Raw genomic sequence first — 22,448 nt, 5'->3', positions numbered from 1 at the left:
CTTCTGCCTATTTTTAATTGGATTGTTTTTTGGGTGTTGAGGTGTAGCAGTTCTTTATATATTGTGGGTTCTAATCCTTTTTGGACTTGTCATTTGCAAATATCTTCTCCCATTCAGTAGGTTGCATTTCAGGTTTGTTGGTTGTTTCCTTTCTTGTGAAGAAACTTTTTATGCTCATGTAGTCCCAATATTTATTTTTGCTTTCGTTTCCCTTGCCTCAAGAGACATATCTAGAAAAATGTTACAGCCAGTGTCCGAGAGATTACTTCCTGTGTTCTCTTCTAGGATTTTTATAGTTTCAGATCTCACATATATGTCTTTAATCAATTTTGAGTTTATTTTTGTGTGTGGTGAAAGAAAGCAGTCCACTTTCGCTATTTTGCATGTGGATGTCCAGTTTTTCCAACACTGTTTATTGAACAGACATTTTCCCATTGTATATTCATTTTTCCTTTGTCAAAGATTAATTGACCTTATAATTGTGGGTTTATTTGGGGGTTTTCTGTTCTATTCCATTGATCTATGTGTCTGTATTTGTGCCAGTACCATACTGATTTAATTATTACTGCTTTGTAACATAATGTGAAATCTAGGGTTGTGGTATCTCCTATTTTGTTTTTTCTTTTTCAAGATTGCTTTGGCTAATTTGAGTCTTTGTGGTTCCATACAGATTTCAGGATTGGTTATCCTAGTTCTGTGAAAATTGCCTTTGGTATTTTGGTAGGGATTGCAATAAATCTTTAGATTGCTGTGGGTAGTGTAGACATTTTAACAATATTTATTCATCCAACTTGAGCACGGAATGTCTTTCCATTTTTTTGCATCATCTTGAAATCCTTTCATCAGCGTTAAATAATTTTCAGAGTACAAGTCTTTCATCTCTTCGGTTAAGTTTATTCCTAGGTATTTTAATTTTTGGTGCAATTTGTAAATGGAATGGTTTTCTCATATGCAGATTTGTTTTTTGTTTTTGTTTTAATTTTATTTATTTATTTGACAGACAGAGATCACAAGTAGGCAGAGAGGCAGGCAGAAACAGAGCGGGGGGGGGGGGCGGGGGGAAGCAGGCTCCCCACTGAGCAGAGAGCTGGATCCTAGGAACCTGGGATCATGACCCGAGCCAAAGGCAGAGGCTTTAACCCACTGAGCCACCCAGTCGCCCCTGCAGATTTGTTTTTGATACAGTATACCACTGTAAATGTATTTTCTCTTCCTTGTGATTTTCTTAACATTTTATTTTCTCTTGCTTATTTTGTTATAAGAATATAGTATATAATACATTTAACATAGAAAATATGTGTTAAGTAACTGTTTATGTTACTAGTAAGGCTTATGTCAACAGTGGTTTGGGGAGTCAAAAGTTATATGTGAATTTTCAACTTCATGAAGGGGATTGTGCCCCTAACTCCCACGTTGTTCAAGGATCAGCTATACTTTCTTCTCGCTGAAAAAAAGGGAAATGGTATGTATTCATAGAACTGCCAGTTAGAAGCGGTTTTAAAAAATTTTGCAGGGCTTTTTCTCTTCTTCCTCCAGATAGGATTGCATATGAATCACCCCAAAATTTAGTAGTCTACCCTCTTCTTTTTTTTTTTTTTTTAAGGGAAAAGACTGCCACAGTTTTTAAGCCTCTAAAACCACATTTTTTAAGTTCCATTGCCATTCTTTTTTTTTTTTTTTTTTTTTTTAAGATTTATTTATTTGTTAGAGTGTGTGTGCTGTTGGGAAGTGCAGAGGGAGAGGAAGGGAGAGAGAATCCCAAGCAGACTCTGTGTGGAGTGCAGAGCCCCACGTGGAGCTCTGGGCTCCACACAGAGCCGACATGGAGCCGACGTGGAGCCAACGTGGATCCTGGGACCAGAAGATCACTACCTGAGCCAAAGTCAGACACTTAACTGACTGAGCCACCTAGGCCTCCATTACCCTTCTAAGTGGGAAATTTAAGAACCTGACATTTAGTAGATATTACAGCTATTATATGACAAGATCAGAAGATATTTAATATGGGTGCGCCTGGGTGGCTCAGTTGGTTAAGCGTCTGCCTTTAGCTCAGGTCATGATCTCAGGGTCCTGGGATCGAGCCCTGCATCAGGATCCCTGCTCAGTGGAAAGTCTGCTTTTTCCTCTCCTTCTGCCCCGACCCCCCAGCTTGTGTGCACGCTCTCTCACTCTCTCAAATAAATAAATAAAATCTTTATTAAAAAAAGAAATTGAATACACTCAAAGCAAGTTTATGGTATTCTGATAACTGAGTTTTAAACATAATTAAGAACCTAAGATGGGTATCTATTCAATTATTTTTTATCTGTTTATGCACTTGAACATGAACTTGAAAGTAATGAATAAATTGGACTTGAGTGATTTCTCTTTGCTTATCTTAATGAAAAACATGTTATTTTCCTTTTAGTTAACTCTAAGAATAATTGTAGAATAAATCTACTTTGTATCTTATATTCTGTCCTTGGTTTTGCTGTTTAGTGGGGTTGGATTCCATGGCCAGTGTGGTAGGGACCTCAGAGGTGAACCACCTCAGACTGACCATGAATTCAGTTAATCAGTGTTAACATTCAGGTAAACTTAGGGTTTTTAATCATAACATTTGCCAGCTTTATGTTGTCAAAATATAACTTCTTTCTAAATTGTCAAATTCAGTACTGTTTGAAGTCAGAAATCCTCAAGAAAGTAAAAAGGGGGGAAGTGAGGTGGGATATTCTTTTTTTTTTTTTTTTAATTCTTAATAAACATTTTTATTTTTGTTGCTACAGAAAAGTCTTCCCTTCTTTAAAGCTGTTCAGATTTTAACTCAGAGAGAGATCCTCTGTAATGATGAGATCTTCTGGGATGCCCAAACTTGGATGAATCTGCGTTTGTATGCAGCAGTATTGTGGTCTTTTGGTATCTTTTGGTCTGAAAAGGAAGCCCTTGACAGTATTTGCCATACATAACCCACACTGTCTTCAGAGGAGGGATTTAGTTTTTAGAGATTCCCTAGAACATAAAGATTTATTTAATTTCATTTGAAATTAAATCTTTGAAATTCATCTTCCCTTGAAGATTTATTTAATTTCATTTTCAGTGAGTACCCTTTGCCATTTGTGATGTAATTGTGTGATTGTACTACTTGATACATGGAAAATATTTTATTAAAAAGTCTCCTTCCTTAGCAACATGTGTCATTGTTTTCAGGGTATACCTTCTCAGAAGCTTCACAGGAGGGAGAGCAGTGACAAGGAAGTTATCATTCTTTGCACGGTAAAATCATCAACTTAAGTCACCAGCTTCTAATTCAAATGAAATTTTAATTTGGATGTGTTACTGTTCCTTCTTGAAACAGTTTTGTTCCCAGTACGTGATATGTTACTTTGGTTTTATAATTGAAAATACCATGAAAACATGAAATATATACATGGAAACATCTGAGCTCTTTTTCCTGGAATATCAGCATGGTTGATCTTAGGACTTGAATTAAAAGATTTTCTAGGGGGGGGGCGCCTGGATGGCTCAATGGGTTAACCCTCTGCCTTCGGCTCAGGTCATGGTCTCAGGGTCCTGGGATCGAACCCCGCATGGGGCTCTCTGCTCAGCGGGGAACCTGCTTCCCACCCCCTCTCTGCCTGCCTCTCTGCCTACTTGTGATCTCTCTCTCCCCCTCTGTTAAATAAATAAATAAAATATTTAAAAAAAAAAAAAAGATTTTCTAGGGGTGCGTGGGTGGCTCAGTTGGTTGAGCATCTGTCTGCCTTAGGCTCAGGTCATGATCCCAAAGTCTTGGGATTGAGTCCTGCGTCAGGGTCCTTGCTCAGCGAGGAGTCTGCCTCTGCCTCTGCCTATCTTTCTCTCTCTCTCTCTCTCTCTGACAAATAAAATCTTTAAAAAAGACTTTCAAGAATTTGGGGCAAACCTCTTATTCTTTAAAGTCTTTCAGAAACCTTCTTCTAATGAGGTCGTTCATATACTGCTCCTATATGGGTCAGTGTTTTGCTGGTAAAATATCAAGAGTAGGTAGTATCAGTCTGATATTTTATCAGTGACTAGTTACAACAGATTTTCAGGAAGTAAGTGTGATGCAGATCTTATCAGACAGAACACAGAGGCTGTCAGGCACATACAATTTAGATACGGAAGTAAGAGCAAACTGAGTTAAGCAGAGGTAGAGGAAATGCTTCAAGAGGGGGTACACAGGAATCCCGCCCTAGCGCATGTAGATATAATTCCTCTATATCAGTTCTGTCTGTATGTGTGTTAGAAGGAAGAAAATGGAAAATTTGTTTTATACACTGATAAGAAAGGGTGCAGCCTACATTATAGAACTGAATTCACCAATGACCTGAGTAAAACATTTGATTTGTTAATTGTCAACAAGCTGGTTGAGTACACTTTTGTAGGACTTTACACTGGATATCTCTTCCTCTCTCCCTCCCCCATAGTTGTTGAAAACCAGATGTGTTGGAATTAGTCCAAAAGCCACAACTAGAGGGATTTGGTTTCTTCCAAGTTGGAGGATGACTATCTTTTTCCCTTAAAAAATGAAGTTAACCCTTTTAGGTGTTTATGCTAGAGAAATAAGCCAGTCTTCATTCTAGTCACGGTCTTATTTTTTTAAAAACATGTTAAGTACATTATGATACCATTTTGGATTTTATTTTATCTTTTTAAAGATTTTATTTCTTTATTTGAGAGAAAGAGCAGAGACAGAGCACAAGCAGGCGGAGGGGCCAAGGGAGAGAGGAGGAGACTCCCTGCTGAGCAGGGAGCCCGGATGCTGAGCTTGTTCCCACACAGGACCCTGGGATCATGACCTGAGCCAAAGGCAGACCTTAACTGACTAAGCCACCCAAGTACCACCCTTTTATTTAATTATTTATTTTTAAAATAGAATGGGGAAAAGCATGCTGTAAATACAACTGATCTTTTAAGGCAAGAAAGGTACCACTTCCCCAAGCTAGTTATTTGTAAATCTTTTATTTCTAGGCAAAAATGTCATCATTAGAACTTTTCTCTCCTTTTGGTTTATTCCATCCACCCATAAACCAAGATATATTCTGAGTTCCTTCTGGCCTGCCAGTTGTTTGTGCTGAATACCCCACACTGGAAGCACAGGAAGAGACCTTACTCTGATTCTTGAACTAGAAAAGGAGCCAAATTTTGCTATCATTGCACCAACAAGATGCTAGGAAAGCAAGAGCTACTGTGATTTGCTAATGTTTTCAAATCCACAAGTCTGCTGGTTTATATGAATTTAATTTCAGTCTCCTAACCACCTCCTTTCTTCTTGTTCCTTTTCCTTGTTTCTTAATGGATTTTTCCCAAAACACTTGCCTTGATTTTTCCCTTTCATTCACCAGATGGAAGCATTCTATTTCCTGACAAGCTGACAGGTTTCAAAGTGTAAGTGTCCTTTCTTACATGCAGACTTGGGCCTTACAAAATTTAATGAGGTTGCTGTTACTTTTCTCAGCATTTACCAAATATCTGACTTTTATTTTGCTGAGCTCTCTTGCTTGGTCTTGAAGGATTTTTTGGTGGCTTTAGCAGTAATTGTAGTAACAAAGACACTGCCACAGGTAATCGCCTTTGTCTTGTGGCAGAAAAGCTTTTCCCACCTCTGCTGTACATAGCAAGTCCCACTGAAATGAAAAGCTCAAATAGTGATCACATAAAGAAGTTAATGTGTGAACTAGTTGATACATGTTAGGAATTCTTTATAAGATTTTCATAATCCGTGTGGAAGCTTTTTATAAGTAACTGCATGTTTTTTAGGGTAAACACTAAAATGGATTTCTTTCTTTTCTGAAACAGTACTCTGGAAGAAATAAGATATGGTTTATGCTTTGATGCCACTGGATGTATATGTGAGATTGTAGTATATGAGGCATCCTTTAGCCTGAAGGAAAGATGTTACCGTGTTACGAAGCAGGATGTGTATATGATGAAATATAATGTGACAATAGTGAATTTCTTCTCATTCAGTTCCTAAATAAGAGGACTCAAAACATTGTGGAAACAACTTATTAGGAGCTGTTGGCCATATTTAATTCTCTTAAATTATGTAGAATGAGCAGACCTTCAGAATAGTTGACTCTGTAAAGGAAAAAAAAAAATAAGAAAGCTTAGTATTCAGGTGTAAACATCAAGAATTTATCATCTGTTAGAATTCAGCAAAAGTAGCCTAGCATATTTTCCAGGAGAGAATGATAGGACCAGTCTAGGTAGATTAGTGGTAGTGGGGATATGTAACAAACACAGCACTTGTCGTCAGAAAAAGCAGTTTCGTTTAGCTTCTCATTTTAACCGGGTGCCATGATTCCATCAACAGAGCGCCTGGTCACGTAGCAGCTGTCAAGCATTACACAGAATTATTTTGAGTAAATCTTTCTGGAATGTGGGATCTTTCTTTTTTCATAGTTTTGGCCTGCAGAGTAAAAACAAATGAACATAAAGGTGAGATACTACTACTTGGAGAGTGTTTTTAGGTTGTAATAAATAGAATGGTTCAGACCATGATCTTGGGGGACAGACCACCTTGGTTTGAATTATGCTATCCAGCCTTCCTGTCCTTCAGTTTTCTTATCCCTAAAATAGGGTAATCATGGTATTTCATAAGCTTATAGAGATTGTATTAGTTAATATTTGTAAATAGTGTTTGGCATGTGGTAAACACTATCTAACAGTTGGCTGAAATTGGTTTAGTAGCTGAACTGAGCACTGAAATCTAAAGATGTCTGTCTTCACAACTTAATAACATTAAGTTACTTCCCTTTTTACTTTTCTTTAATCTTTCTTAATACAGAGTATTTTTTGCATGGGTTTAATTTGTTCACATGGCCTTTTAGAACCATATTTAAGGAAAGAGCATGAGTATACACACTTTTCATTGTGTATTTTTAAAAACTATCCCCAAGCTAATGGGTCAGCTCACGTAACATAGAAGTATCTGCTCTCCTATACTGCTTCCCCAATCTGGAGCACAGACTGGACTTGAGAGTAGAAAATGACTTCCATAAACTAAAACTTAATGGAAATATTTTATTGGTGATTAACTCTTAGCAAACTGGGATGGTATTGACTGTAATATATACAGATGGTATGCCTGCTGTGTTAAATGTCCCACATTTAACAGAGTTAGCTGGGTTGTAGAAAAATCACTGCATTTTATTTGGATGTCTCCTTTTTGCCTCATCATAAGAATTTCCTGAAGATTCTGGAGATTCTAGTTCAGCAATTTGAGTTTAGAGCCTGAAAATATATACTGTCTTTTAAGCTAATTAATAGACCTTATTTTTTAAGAACACGTACATTTAACAGACATTTCCAGTGATTATGAAGGTAAAACTTACTGGTTACACGTCTTCTCTGAGACCCAGTTTTCTCTCCAACAGAATCAAAGATGTTTCTAGAACAATGGCCTACTTCCTAACTCACTTTATGATTTTGAGATTCCTATATTCCTAATGATTATGATACCAAAGAATTCCATTATGTGTGAAACAATATGGGGTGAGGAAGTGAGCCATCTATTTACCAGAAAAATTAATTCAGCAAACTTTAGAAAATGTTTACATAAAGAAAAAGCTTTCTATAAAATAGTAAACTTGAAATAATTAGTAGTAATTCACTTTTTTCTAAAGATTTATTTATTTAGAGAGAAGAGGTGCATGGGGTGAGGGGCAAGGGGAGAGAATCCTCAAGCAGACCCCTTGTTCATCGTAGAGCCCGACACAGGACTCGATTACGTGACCTGTGAAATCAAGACCCTGAGCTCACAACCTGAGCTGAAGCAGTCAGATGCTTAACTCACTGAGCCACCCAGATGCCCCTGGGTTATTTCTAAACATTGACAATAAAACAGTAATAAAACATCCACAACTCTGGTACTCCTGTATTATCTTTTTTTGGATGTGTATGTGCACACTGTTTAAAATCTTGCTGTTTTAGAATTAATGGTCCTTAGATTTAGCAAATTTACTAAAATTTTGTGTGGTTAAAACTTCTCATTATAATTTTCACTCTAATCCATGGTAATTCTCTTACTTTTGCTAGTTATCCCATCATCTGAACATAATTGGTCCTTCTTCATGCATCTTTGATAATACCTTTCCCGTTTATCACAGAGTCTCAGAGTCCAGTGTGTTCAACTAGGGAGATATGCCTCACTGCCTGTGAGGACATAGTTGTTCAGCAATAAGGAGTGTCTAACAATCAGCAAGTTAGTATTGATTGTTCTATTCTTGACTCGGTTATTTCTTTAGTTGATAGTAAATGGATAATTGGGGTCTATTAGCGCACTTATCCATGGATTGTTTTTATTCCCTATGTCTTCCCAAGCCAGTCTCAGGGGAGAATAGCAGGTATTTATTGGGCTCCACAAAGTCATGCCCAATAATTGGTATGAATTGACATCGATTTTTGTTTTGTTTTGGGAAGAAGGGGTTGGGGGAAGCCTTTAGGAACAGAAGCAAGATGACAGTATGGAGTACCAAAGTCATAATTTCAAGGTTAATTTCTTTCAGATGAATTTAATTCTTTAAGTTAGAGATGCTCATTAATTAATGAATCTCTGTAGAGCAGGGACTACCTCTAGAACACCTTTAGGGTATACATATCATTAAAACTGTTTAACATGTGTGCTATTTTAAATGGTATATATTACAGATCTAATTGTGGTCTGTGGTGTTTAATCTATTTTAGAAACTGGATGGCTTCTACAGGGAGCCAGGCCTCTGATATAGACAAGATTCTTGGATTCTTCAGTGATGGCGCACCCCCCACCAAAAAGCCCAGGTAAACAAGGGAAGGGAATCGAGGAACATTTAGTAAATTGCCATTAATGGTAGATGACTAAAAATAACAAACAGACTTGCCCAAAACCCAGTTGTTTTCACAAATTAATATTGACCTTCATATAAAAATCATTTTTATTTTGGCTTTAACTTTTATTTTTAAAAAGGTCATAAATGTACATAATTTCCAAGTCAGTACTCCAGGCTCATAATGCATTGTCCCTTTCCAGAGATAATCACTTTCAGCTTTTCTATCTGTTTCCTCTAATAATTGGATCCATATTTTTAAATGCTGTCTATTTACTGCTATTTTTTAGTTTTTGGTTTTATCTATTTTCCAACTAATGAAGATGAGGATTAGGCTTACTTTCCTGGAGCCTCTCCACACGTGTTGCCCCCACCCTACACACACATGAAACACTCTTTCCACATTTCCCTGGGGTTTTATATTACAATGTTTGGTTGTCAGTTTTCTTTTCCTTTTTTTTTTTTTTTTTTTAAGATTTTATTTATTTATTTGACAGACAAGAGATTACAAGTAGGCAGAGAGGCAGGCAGAGAGAGAGGAGGAAGCAGGCTCCCTGCTGAGCAAAGAGCCCAATATGGGGCTCTATCCCAGGACCCTGGGATCATGACCTGAGCCGAAGGCAGACGCTTTAACCCACTGAGCCACCCAGGCATGCCATCAGTTTTCTAATAGTTACATATATGACTGTATTAATAGTGTTCATAGCTGAGCCTAACAGTAGTTTGATTATACTTTCTTGTTCATTTTTTCCACCAAGTTATTCTCTCTTTCTCGATCTCTCTCTGTTTTTTTTGTTTGCTTTGTTTTTTATGTATCTATCAGCTTATCTTCACACTCTGTGACAGAAAAAAAAATCTTTTAGGTATGCTGACACTCATCAGTAATTTACTAGTTTACATTGTTTCATGGATTTTTTCCCTTCCGTTTTCCTTCCGGACTGGCCTCCGCTCTGGACTATCATTCTCCAGACCTGCTGCATTGCTGATGGTTTGCCGTTTTCCTTTCCCGTGACCCCCAGAATTCCTTTTACATCTCTCCTGTTTTGGATCCTCTCTTTCCTGGATATTGTCTTGCCCTTTTTTGGTGTGTGGTCCTTCATTTTCCTGAAAAATACTCTCATCATGCACTCTTAGTAAGGATTCACAGGAGAAGAGTTTTAGGAGACATTTGAAGATGTCCTTATTATATTTGTCCATTTATTTGATGATTTGGCTGAGTGTTGAATTTTAGATAGGAAATCATTTTCCTTAGAATTATGAAATTATTACTCATCCTCTGCCAGCAGCTGTGTATTCCTGCCAAAATAATGAGTCTTTGCTGATTCCCAGTCCTTTGTGTTACAGGACCTCTTCTTTTCTCATTGGAGACAGAATAGTTATTTTATTCTCAACAACCTGAAATTTCACAGTGAGATACCTTCATATGAGTCTAGATATCAGGTGGCCCTTTCTAAGTTGGCTACTGATGATTCACTTAGGAAAACTTTTTTCTTATTTGATAATTCCCTTCACAGTTTTTTCTGTATTGTGCCTTTGTAGTAGAACTCTACAAACTCTATTTGGATGTTGGACCTTTTGCAATAAGACTCTGTAATTTTCTTTTTTCTTTATTTTTTTTTCTTTTTTTAAGAGAGAAAAAAAAGTGTATGTGAGCTTGGAGTGGGGGCGAGAGAGAATCTTCTTTTTTTCTTTTTTTAACGATTTTATTTATTTGACACAGAGAGGGAGATAGGGGGAGTGGCAGGCAGAGAGAGAAAGAAACCGGCTCCCCGAGGAGCAGAGAGCCCAATGTGGGACTCGATCCCAGGACCCTGGGATCATAACCTGAGCCGAAGACAGACCTTACCCGACTGAGCCACCCAGGCGTCCTGAGAGAGCGAGAATCTTAAGCAGACTCCATGCCCAACACAGAGCCCAACAACACAGCCCTTGAGATCATGACCTGAGCCAAAATCAAGTTGGACACAACTGACTGAGACACCCAGGTGCCCCAAGACTCTAGTTTTCTGTTGCTTTTTTTTATCATTATACCTTCTCAGAGATTTCCTCTTTTCTTCCAGTGTTACAAATTTTTTATTCATGACATTCTTAATTTCCAAGAAATCTATTTGTTTGCCCACCCCTTTTTTATAGTATTTTGTTCATTTTTCAAATATGCCTTTGTTTATAAATCTATATGAAATACTGTTTTCTTTTCCAATTTTCTTCTCTTTCCTGTATTGTCGCTTCTTTCCTACAGATTCTTTTCTTTTTTTTTTTTTTTTGTTAAGACTTTATTCCTTTATTGATGAAGAGAGACACACAAGAGAGGGAACACAAGCAGGGGGAGTGGGAGAGGGAGAAGCAGACTTCCCGCTGAGTGAGGAGCCTGATGCTGGGCTCCATCCCAGGACTCTGGATCATGACCTGAGCCAAAGGCAGCTGCTTAACTGAGACTGAGCCACCCAGGTGCCCCCAGCAGATTCCTTTCTATCTGCTAGTTTGTTTAGATATACCTCTCACATTGGGGGCTTTGTTCAAATGTAAGGTGACCTTTCTTTGTCTGCTCACATTTAAGAGAAGACACTAAAAAGCCAGTTTGAGAATCTATGTGTGCTTAAGGGACTTGGTCACTGATGGGCTTCACTGTGAGTGTCAACCATGGGCCAGGTTCTGTAACTGAGGAATCCCAACCTATCAGAATGTGTGGGTCTTTTCTCTCATGCTGGCCTTTTTCCCCAAAAAAGGATGCCTGGATGGGGCATGGGGTGCAGGTATAAGGTTGACTGCCATTGTCTGAGAGTCTTCCTCTGGGAGAAGGATGCAGGGGAGTCTTATATTTCATATATTGACTTTTACTTAATTCCCTTTCCCAAGCTGTGTACAGTGTTCTCAGATACAGAACCCTCTGGTATAGCCTCTCTAGAAAGCAGGCCTCTAGTCATAGAGTTCTAACTGCTTCTAATATGGCCTTGCTACGAATTCTCTGTTTTGGCCCCACCTGCCCCTCTACCTTCAGATTTATTTGAACGCTCCCAAAATTCTATAGAGGGAATCATCTCTCACTGTACAATTCCTAAAATTTTGTTGGCCTGTGTTATCTGCTCTCATCTTTCCCTGTTTTGAGTTTTATGAATTTATGCCTTCTAAAAAAACGTAGTTACTTAGTGGTTTTAGGAAGAATCAGAAATGAAACACAACTGCTGGTTTTTTCCTTTTTAACTAGAAATTTTAAATTAGGCAGATTACACCCTAAACCTATAATGGAAGAGGTAAAAAAAAATTCAAATAATACAGCACAATCAAGTGAAAAGTAAAAATCCTTATTTTCCCCAATCCCCAGAGTTAACCACTATTTATAGTTCTTGTGAATCCCTCTAGAAATTTTCTGTGAGTATATATTTGTATATTTTCCATATCTTGATTGCCTTGAACTGAAACTTACTTTCGTCATTTGCTTCTGATATCTATTATCAGTCTTTTCCAGTAGACTAAACTTTTGAGATTAAGGACTTCATTTTATTCATAGAAACATTACTAATGGGACGCCTGGGTGGCTCAGTTGGTTAAGCTGCTGCCTTCGGCTCAGATCATGATCCCAGGGTCCTGGGAACGAGTCCCGCACCAGGCTCCTTGCTCAGCAGGGACCCTGCTTATCACTCTGCCTGCTTGTGGGTGCGCTCGCTCTCTCTCTCTCTGACAAATAAATAAATAAGATCTTAAAAAAAAAAAAAAGAAAGAAAGAAACATCACTAGTACCTACCATAGTATCTGGTACTTGGTAAGTTTTTCATATTTGTTGAATGACCAAGTGCTGGAGTTGGAAATAGGGAAGGCAGTTGCAAGGTTTGTTTCCCCAAACAGGTTTCCCAAGACTTAAAGTACCATTTCTTATGTTACGACAAAATGCAAATCCTTTTTCTTTTATTTTGACAAAAAATTGAGAAAGGCAGTTCCTTGGAAAACACCTGCCATCAGCAAAAATTAAAGTGAGTAAATATATTTCAAACATATTTTAATGTAGTTTCCAGACTGAAGTGTGGGGAGTGGGGTGGAGTGGGGTATGGAGAACCAAAACACAAAACTTGTGTCTGTACTTCTCTTCAAGACAGAACTCCGTGCTTGTCGTGGTAAGAAAGTAATGTTTTCTACTTCTTGTCGTATCTATTGAATAGTTATAGCTTTGTTTATTTAGGTAACGTGAAGCTCCCGTGTTTTCAGAATTCTGTTAGCTACTTTTTTTTTCTTCCTCTTTTTTTTTCCTTTTTGCCTTGCAGGTAGAAATCTAGAACAAAATGGAAGTGAAATGTGTTCCCATACTTGATGGTCTCATTCTCAGTTTTAGTCATGCTCAATTTTATCATACTAGTGTTTACAAAATTGAGCTTAACTTTGGCTTTCTTTCATCTCTTGTTTTATATCTCTCAACAATAGGAATTTAATTTGTATGGATTTCTTTTCTCTCTGGAATCCATGTTTTTTGAAATTTAATGTTGGTTTAAAATATAATTTAGTTAGTAGAACTCAGCTGGGCTGTAATTTAATTGGATCTTTTCCTACTGTTAGTGGGTTTTCTTAGATTGAAAGAACTATGAGGGAGAAAATTGTTTTTAAGATTGCCTCTTAGGATTCCTGAAATAGGTTTTTCAGCAAGCCCTGGCACAATATTCTGGTCTTTTTGCTTAAGATACTCAGGAGAGGTATCAGAAATTGTTATATCCTCTTTGCAACTATGAAAGTAATAGCTGAAAACCATGATTTTCAACAGCCTTTCCATGTGCCTCCTATCTGTTGGACATTCCCAATCCTCTTCGTTTGGTTGACTTTTTCAGGAAGCTGCTTCCAAGCTTAAAAACGAAGAAGCCTCGGGAACTTGTGCTGGTGATTGGAACAGGCATTAGTGCTGCGGTGGCACCTCAGGTTCCAGCCCTGAAGTCCTGGAAGGGGTTGATTCAGGCCTTACTGGATGCCGCCATTGATTTTGATCTTCTAGAAGATGAGGAGAGCAGAAAATTTCAGAAATGTCTCCATGAAGACAAAAATCTTGTCCATGTTGCCCATGACCTTATCCAGAAACTCTCTCCTGTGAGTATCCTCCTGTGTATCTTGGCATTATTTCCTGAAACTGTGACACATGTGCTGAATGTAACAAGGATATTCATTGTGAGCCTATAGATTTTGGAGGGGCAGATGGGGAGAGAGAGAGAATCTTAAGCAGGCTCCACACCCAGAGTAGAGTAGAAAGGAGGGCTCGATCTCACAACCCCAAGATGATGACCCAAGCTGAAATCCAGAGTCTAGAGGCTTAACAAGTTAAGCCGCCCAGGTGCCCCTTTAGCTTATAGATTTGCATAACTCTTGGCTCTTCCACAAAAGGTCTGCTTATGGACCCTATACAGGGTAGTTATCTTGATCCGCACGCGTGTGTGTCTGTATCTGTGTGTGCCTGTAGATGGTAGCAGTAATGATGTTGAGGTCTTTATATTTACAAAAATGAGACCACTGTCCCATTATTGCTGTGTTTTGAATTTATTTTTTCTCTGCTCATTACCGTGTAGTGGCATGCCCTGCCATCCATGCCTTTTAGGGAATCCCAGAAAGATTAGAGATCATTCTTACCCTTTTTAGGCTAAGCAACACCATTTCTTTAAATGTTCCTTTTAAAGGCAATCACTCAGAATATTTATAAGGAATTTTGTCTTGTTTTATCAAATTGAGTTGGATACCAGTTCATGAATAATAAGGACCTCCTTGTTTGCACTGTCTTCAAAATGCCTTCAAAAATCAGAATTCATTTAAGATATATTTAGAAATAATAGAGTAGCCAAATCATGTTCTAAATCTTAATAAATCACATATTTAAAAAAAACTCTTGTTATAAAATAATTTTTTTAAAGATTTTATTTATTTATTTGACAGAGATCACAAGTAGGCTGAGAGGCAGGCAGAGAGAGAGGAGGAAGCAGGCTCCCTGCAGAGCAGAGCAGAGAGCCTGATGCAGGACTTGATCCCAGGACCCTGAGATCACGACCTGAGCTGAAGGCAGAGGCTTAACCTACTGAGCCACCCAGGTGCCCCTTATAAAGTAAATTGTTAGTGTTGATTCCCATACCCTCCTTTCCAGGCCCTTGGGCATATAGGAAAGAAGTGTCATTAAAAGTTAGCTTAAAAGAGAGCCATTTAAAAGTAATTTCCTCTTGGTTCGTGACTCATTTCAGAAACTTAGTACCTTTTACTTCCTCTTCTCATTTCTTTGTTCTTAATTGTGATAAATTGTTACTAATCTAGAATAGTGTAAATAATTAGTAAGCTTTAAAGAGTTCATAGGACCTCTGTCTCACACCATACACAAAATTAATTCAAAATGGATTAAAGACCTAAATATAAGAACTTAAAACTATAAAACTCCTAGAGGAAAACAGATTTACAGCTTCATGACTTTGGACCTGGCAGCAGTTTTTTTTAAACATGACACCAAAAGCACAAGTAACAAAAGAAACAGTAGATATACTGCACCTTACCAAACATAAAAGCTCTTGGGCTCAAAGAGCACTTTCAAAAAAGTAAAAAGTCAGCCTCCCCCCTCCCCGCCAGAGAACAGGAGAAAATATTAGCAATTCATATATCTCCCAAGGGTGTAGTGTCCAGAATAAAGAACTATTATAGCTTAACAATAAAAAGGCAGGTAATTCAAAGGATTTGAATTGACATGGTTCCATGTGCTAGTAAGCGCATGTAAAGGTGTAGAGTATCTTTTCATGCAGTAGTCATTAGAAAAATCCACATCAAAACCACTTGAGGTACGCTTCACATGCACCAAGATGGGTCGACTCAGAAGGTCAGTTAAATATTGGTGAGGCTGTAGAGAAACTGAATCCCTCATCCACTGCTGGGATTGTGAAATGGTGCAGACAATGTGAAACACAGTCTAGCAGTTCCTCAAACAATTAAATATAGAGTTACCATCTGACCCAACAGTTCTGCTTCTAGATAGACCCTAGAGAAATGAAAACATATGTCCATACAGAAGCTTACACACAAATGTGGGTAGCAGTATTCATAATAGGCACAAGGTAGAAATAACCCAGATATCCATCTACTGTCTAGTGGATAAACAAAATGCAGCACATTCATACAATGGAATACTACTTGCCAATTAAAGGGAGTTCAGTACTGATAACATGCTGCAGTTTGAATGACCCTTAGCGTAATGGAAGCCAGTCACAAAAGACCACATATTAGATGGCTGCATTCATGCAGAATGTTCAGAATAAGGAAATCTGTTAGAGACAGAAAGTCGATTAGTAGTTGGCAAGGACTAGAGCACAGATGGAGGGCAGCCAGGTGATATTTAAAGGCTACGTGGTTTCTTTTGATATGATGACATGTTCTAAAATTGACTCTGGTGACAGTTGCGGTATCTGTGAATCTATAAATAATCATTGAATTTACACTTCAAATAGGTGAATTGTTATGAGAATTGTATGTCAGTAGAGTTGTTAAACGTAAAAGGAAAGAAAATGTGTAATTAAAATATTAATAAATAGAAAGTGAGAGTGGCTGTATTAATATCTGATAAAACACACTTGAGAGCAAAGAGGAAAGAAAACTTTCTTAATGTCTTAAAAAATACAAAATTGTTGTTGTATAAAAAGAGTACATAGCCAAAAATTAAAGAGTACATAGCCAAAAAATTTAAAGGAAAAGTATTACGGAAGTGTGTCAGCCAGTTAATTAACAAAAATGATATCTTGGTGGAGGGGGAAGCTCATGAGTACTGTGTTAGACTAGGAAGACTGGTCTGTGGATGAAGACGTTCTCTTTCAGACTAGGATGTACAGTGTTGTCATGCCACTCTCTTGTCTTGGCTGTAACCTTCACTCATCCATCACAGTGGTCTCCTGAGAACAGAAAGCATGATTTTACTAGTTGGGTGAATTGTGATTGAAAGTAATGAGAAGTTTTGAAGTCAGTGTCAGTAAGTGTATACCCAACAAACATCAAACTGGGGTCACTAATTATCTTTGGATGAAAATTTATTATTAACCTTAAAATGTAGTTGTGGGTTAGTGTCAGTTGCAGTAGAGGAGAAATTATCAAACTTTTTGGTCTCAAGACTCCTTTATATACTCTTAAAAATTATTGAGAAACTCAAGTAGCTGTTGTTTTTGTAGAGTATTTCTGTCAACATTCACTATTAAAAATTGAGAAATGTTTAAAATATTTACTTAAGTGTACCAATAAGCTTATCACATGTAAACGTACTTAACATGTTTGTGGAAAATAATTACATTTTCCAAAAATGAAAAATTGATTGTATTGTTTCACACTTTAAAGAATCTTTTTAACATCTGGCTTAATAGAAGACAACTGCATTCTCCTATCTGCTGTATATACTGTGTGTTGTTTTGGTTTAAGTATATGGAAAAAGTCAGGTATCACTGGTGTGTAGCTGGCAAAGAAAGAAGTATTTTAATAGTCTTTTTAGATACTTAGAGATATTCACCGTTGATACTACACTAAAAACTCAGTTAAGTGGTAGCTTCCTTCCTAAAGATTAAGAGCAGTATGGAATCTGAACTTTTCCTATTCTACTGGATTAAAATCCATGATCCATCTTGCACTTAGAATAAATCTTTCACCCATGCATGATTTTGTAGCATCTGTCATTTAGAAAATCTTGGTTCACTGAGTTACATATATCCTCTAGATATTGAAACATTTCACTACACAGCTCAAAAACTACATTCATTAATAACACCACCAGTCTCATCACATAAATATTTGGAGGTTGTCAAGCTCCTGGTGGCAGATTAGAGTTTTCTAAAATTCTGGTTTTTCAGTTCTAAAGTGTGTTTGGAACCAGAATAGACCACAAATAGCCAAAGTAATGTTAAAAAAGAAAACCAGAGCTGGAGGCATCACAATTCCAGGCTTCAAGCTCTATTATAAAGCTGTAATCATCAAGACAGTATGGTATTGACACAAAAACAGACACATAGACCAACAGAACAGAATAGAGAGCCCAGAAATGGACCCTCAACTCTTTGGCCAACTAATCTTTGACAAAGCAGGAAAGAATGTCCAATGGAAAAAAGACAGTCTCTTCAACAAATGATGTTGGAAAAATTGGACAGCCACATGCAGAAAAATGAAACTGAACCATTTCCTTATGCTACACACAAAAATAAACTCAGAATGGATGAAAGACTTAAATGTGAGATAGGAAGCCATCAAAATTCTAAAAGACAACACAGGCAGCAATTTCTGTGACCTTGGCCACAGCAACTTCTTGCTAGACACTTCTCCAAAGGCACAGGAAACAAAACCAAAAATGAACCATTGGGACTTTATCAGGATAAACTTTTTTTTTTTTTTTTTTTTGCACAGCAAAGGAAACAATCAACAAAGCTAGAATGCAACCTACAGAATGGGAGAAGATATTCAAAAATGACATATCAGATACAGGGCTAGTACCCAAAATCTATAAACTCAGCACCCAAAAAAGAAAAAACTGTAGTCACGAAATGGGCAAGAAGACATGAACAGACATTTCTCCAAAGAAGACATTCAGATGACTAACAGCTGACACATGAAAAAATGCTCAACATCACTTGGCATCAGGGAGATACAAATCAAAACCACAATGAGATACCACCTCACACCAGTCAGGATGGCTATAAAATTAACAAGTCAGGAAACAATAGATGTCAGTGAAGATGTAGAGAAAGGGGAACCCTCCTACACTGTTGGTGGGAATGCAAACTGGTGAGCCACTCTGGGAAGCAGTATAGAGGTTCCTCAGAAAGTTAAAAATAGAGCTACCCTACAACCCAGCAGTCACAGTACTGGGTATTCATACAAATGAAACAAAAACAGTGATTCAAAGGGGCACATGCACACCGGTGTTTATAGCAGCAATGTCCACAATAGCGAAAACATGGAAAGAACCCAGATGTCCCTGGACAGTTGGATGGATAAAGAAGATACATAATATATATAATGCTAGCCATCAGAAAAAATGAAGTCTTGCCATTTGCAATGATGTGGATGGGGCAGGAGGGTATAATGTTAAGTGAATTAAGTCAGAAAGACAAATGCTGTATGATTTCACTTACATATGGAATTTAAGAAACAAAACAGATGAACATGGGAGAAGGGAAGGAAAAATAAGATTAAAAAGAGAGGGAGACAAACTATAAGAGACTCTTAACTCTAGGGAAAAAAACTGAGCATTGCTGGAGGGGAGTAATGGGGTGATGGACATTAAGGAGGGCGCCTGATGGAATGAGCGCTGGGTATTACATGCAACTGATAAATCACTAAATTCAACCCCTAAAACTAATATTACCCTGTATGTTAACTAAATTGATTTTAAATAATTTTTTTTTAATTTCTGGTTTTTGCTTGAAAGCTCCACTTATGTCATAGGCAACCATAACGGCAGTCCTCAGTTGTTTTCCTCAAAATGGCAGGCTCACTTCATTTGTTTTTTCAAAAATGCCTGAGAATGCCCAGCTCTGAATGACTAGTTTATCATTTGTTCAAGTGAAAATAATGTTTGATGAAAAAACGGATAATTGAGCTTGCAGTTCAATCACGCAAATGTTTTGCCTGGACACAGCCATCATACTTCGGGCTGCAGCAGAAGTGCTCTGTGCACATTTCCTCTTTCTTCATACAGACTTTTAAAAGGAAGGGTCAGGATTTAATACAATTAATAATTTTTACTGCTTAACTAAGAACATTTTAAAGTGAAACTGGGATTTTTTTTCTAAGTCTTTGGTCATGAAGAATGCAATGATTACAGGCACAGCTGAGTTCTACTCTCTTGATTCACACTAAGTCATTAGCAGTTTTACCCACGATTGCTTTTGTACCATTGGTGCACATATCGGCACAGTTTAAAAGACAGAAATTACCTTAATATTATTATGAAAATAATTTTACTTTGCAAACTCCTTAAAGAATCTTAGAGATCCACAGGGACCATGGGCCATGTTTTGAAACCTACTTTATTTATTTTTTTGAAGATTTTAGTTATTTATTTGACAGATCACAAGTAGGCAGAGAGGCAGGCAGAGAGGGGGGTGGGGGAAGCATGCTCCCTGCTGAGCAGAGAGTCCATACCGGGGCTCGATCCCAGGACCCTGAGATCATGACCTGAGCCAAAGGCATAGGCTTAACCCACTGAGCCAACCAGGCACCCAAAAACCCACTTTAATAGAGGATACGTAAGGAAAAAAATAGAGGCAAACCAGAGGCTTAAAAAAAAGGACACACGTTTAGGGAAATGTGAACACTGAGTATTTGACAATAAGGAATTAATATTATTTCTTTTTTCTTTTAGGGGGGCTTTGGGAAATTGTTGTAGTAGCTGCATGAAATACAACGCTTGGGAACTGCTTCAGAAAAATTCTGTTCAAGGGGAGAGCATGGCAGGGTTATAGTGGAGGGGATTTAGGTTAAATAAGATTGATCATATGTGATAATGGTCGAAACTGGATGATGGGTGTACAGTGGGGCTTATATTTTTTTTACTTTATATATGTTTGAAATGGTCTTTTTTTTTTTTGTCTTTTTTTTTTTTTTTATTTAGGGGTGCTTGGGTGGCTCAGTGCGTGAAAGCCTCTGCCTTCAGCTCAGGTCATGAGGGTCCTGGGATTGAGCCCTGCATTGGGCTCTCTGCTCGGCAGGGAGCCTGCTTCCCTCCCTCTCTCTCTCTCTGCCTGCCTCTCTGTCTACTTGTAATCTCTGTCAAATAAATAAATAAAATCTTTTTTTTAAATCTTTTTAAAAGATTTAAAAAGATTTTTTAAAATTTAAAAAGATTTTTTAAAAAGATCTTTTTTTTAAATCTTTTTAAAAGATTTAAAAAGATTTTTTAAAAAGATTTTATTTATTTATTTGACAGAGACATACAGAGCACAAGTAGACAGAGCAGCAGGCAGAGGGAGAGGGAGAAGCAGATTCCCTGCCGAGCAGGGAGCCCTATGTGGGGCTTGATCCCAGGACCCTGGGATCATGACCTGAGCCAGAGGCAGCCACTCAACTGACTGAGCCACCCAGGTGCCATGAAATTATTTTTTTTTTTCTTAATTAAAGAATCTAACAGCAATAATATGGCAGGTTAATTCAATAGGGCCATCTACTGAACCAGTTTCTTACACTAGGGAGGTGATACTGTGCATTCAGTAGAGAGAACTTGGGTTTCAGAATCAGACTCTGCCATTTAAATGCACTGAGACTTTGGGAAAATTCAATTCTCAGAATCTATTTTTGCATCTGTAAAACTGGGCTAATACTCCTTAACTCATGAAGAGTAAGTTAGACAATGTATATGAAGTGTTTGGCACATAGTAAGTACACCCTGAATGTCCGTAACCTTGGTGAGAAAGAGTCAGGATTTTGTGTTTACTGTATCTGGGATCAGAAAAATGAGAGTTAAGGGTAGAAGGAACTCAAGTACCATTGGTTTCATTTCACTGTTTTAAGTGAATAAGAAAACGTCCATAAAATTGTGTGGGAGTTTGGCATTTCCTTTTGACTATGGAACCTCCTTGTTTGTTTTCATTCCTTTGTCTTTGTTTAGGCTACTGGTGGGAAATTTAGTTCTAGGGTCACATATTTCAAGAGAAAGAAATGTTCATTTTAAGTCTGAGGAAATAAAAGAAATAAAAAAAATAATTAAAAAAAAAAGACTGAGGAAATCATTAGCACAGCTGCAGAAAGCCTCTTTCCTTCCTCTCTGTGTCCATACGCAAGATGTAGGAACTTAAAGAAATAGAACTAAGAGATAGTTCAAATAAGTGATTTAGAACATTTATTCCCAGGCTTTTAACCTTTTGTATTTCTTAACTTACAAGCAAGAAAATAGTCCACACCCATAATTACCCGTCTGTATGCGCAGGTATTTTTATCTGTGTGTGTAATAATTAAACTGGCACTGGAATATGGAGTTCTATTAACTGTGTATGAATCAGAGTACAAAATGAAGATATAAAACACAACAAGGAAGTTCTTAAAATCACCATAGTTTTTATTTAATTTTAAGCTTAGTTTTGCTTTTTTGAATAGATATTATGTATGCACCTTGCAGAAATTAAAATGAGGTAAAAAGGTTTACGTACATTCCAACATCTCATTCCCACCATGTCTTTGTCTACCTTCTCTTCCCAAACTCACCCCTCCCCAATAGGTCACCACTGTTATTAACTTTTTGAGTATCCTTTCAGTGTTCCTTTTTCGCAAAACAAGCAAATAGGACTAGATTTATTCTATCTCACTACCTCTTCCATCCCCCATGTCAAAAGGTAACACTCTAAATGTACTGTTCGGTATCTTGTTTATTTTACTTAATAGTATATCCTGGAGATCTTTCCATACTGGCCTCCTTTATGGGTTCTTGGCCAACTCAATTTCCTACACACAGCTTGCATGGCTTGTTTCCAGTCCTTTATTATTACAGATAACAGAGCAGTGATAACCTTGTGTATGTCATTTCATTTGTTTGTAGTATATCTGTGAGATATATTCCCAGAGATGGGATTGCAAGACTGTAGGGTAAATGGGTTGTGATTTTGGTAGATACTAAAGGGGAATCGTATTTTTTATATAGTTCATGTATGTGGTGAAATTCATTAAGTATGGTTGTAAATTCTT

At 37.5% G+C, this 22,448-nt stretch overlaps 1 protein-coding gene across 9 annotated transcripts in view; it reads left to right on the top strand.

Annotated features, from left to right (window-relative positions):
- Positions 1–22,448, top strand: part of FAM118B (family with sequence similarity 118 member B) — a 49,905-nt gene that overhangs the window by 14,658 nt on the left and 12,799 nt on the right. For 2 of the 9 annotated variants that reach the window (XM_013055020.2, XM_045080370.1), the window contains 4 exons: positions 3,187–3,252; positions 5,346–5,388; positions 8,689–8,781; positions 13,619–13,871. In XM_013055020.2, coding sequence (XP_012910474.1) covers positions 8,696–8,781; positions 13,619–13,871 — 339 coding nt within the window. In that variant the 5' untranslated portion in view covers positions 3,187–3,252; positions 5,346–5,388; positions 8,689–8,695. Of the gene's footprint in view, positions 1–3,186; positions 3,253–3,325; positions 3,346–5,345; positions 5,389–8,111; positions 8,207–8,688; positions 8,782–13,618; positions 13,872–22,448 lie in introns of those variants that run through there. The other 7 variants (XM_004750205.3, XM_004750203.3, XM_045080368.1 and 4 more) reach the window with 4 other exon arrangements.

Source organism: Mustela putorius, unplaced genomic scaffold, assembly GCF_011764305.1.
Source record: "Mustela putorius furo isolate JIRA1106 unplaced genomic scaffold, ASM1176430v1.1 tig00000460_pilon_pilon_pilon, whole genome shotgun sequence".
Taxonomy (NCBI): domain Eukaryota; kingdom Metazoa; phylum Chordata; class Mammalia; order Carnivora; family Mustelidae; genus Mustela; species Mustela putorius.
The sequence above is the reverse complement of the archived record's forward strand: the minus strand, read 5'-3'. Positions and strand labels throughout refer to the sequence as shown.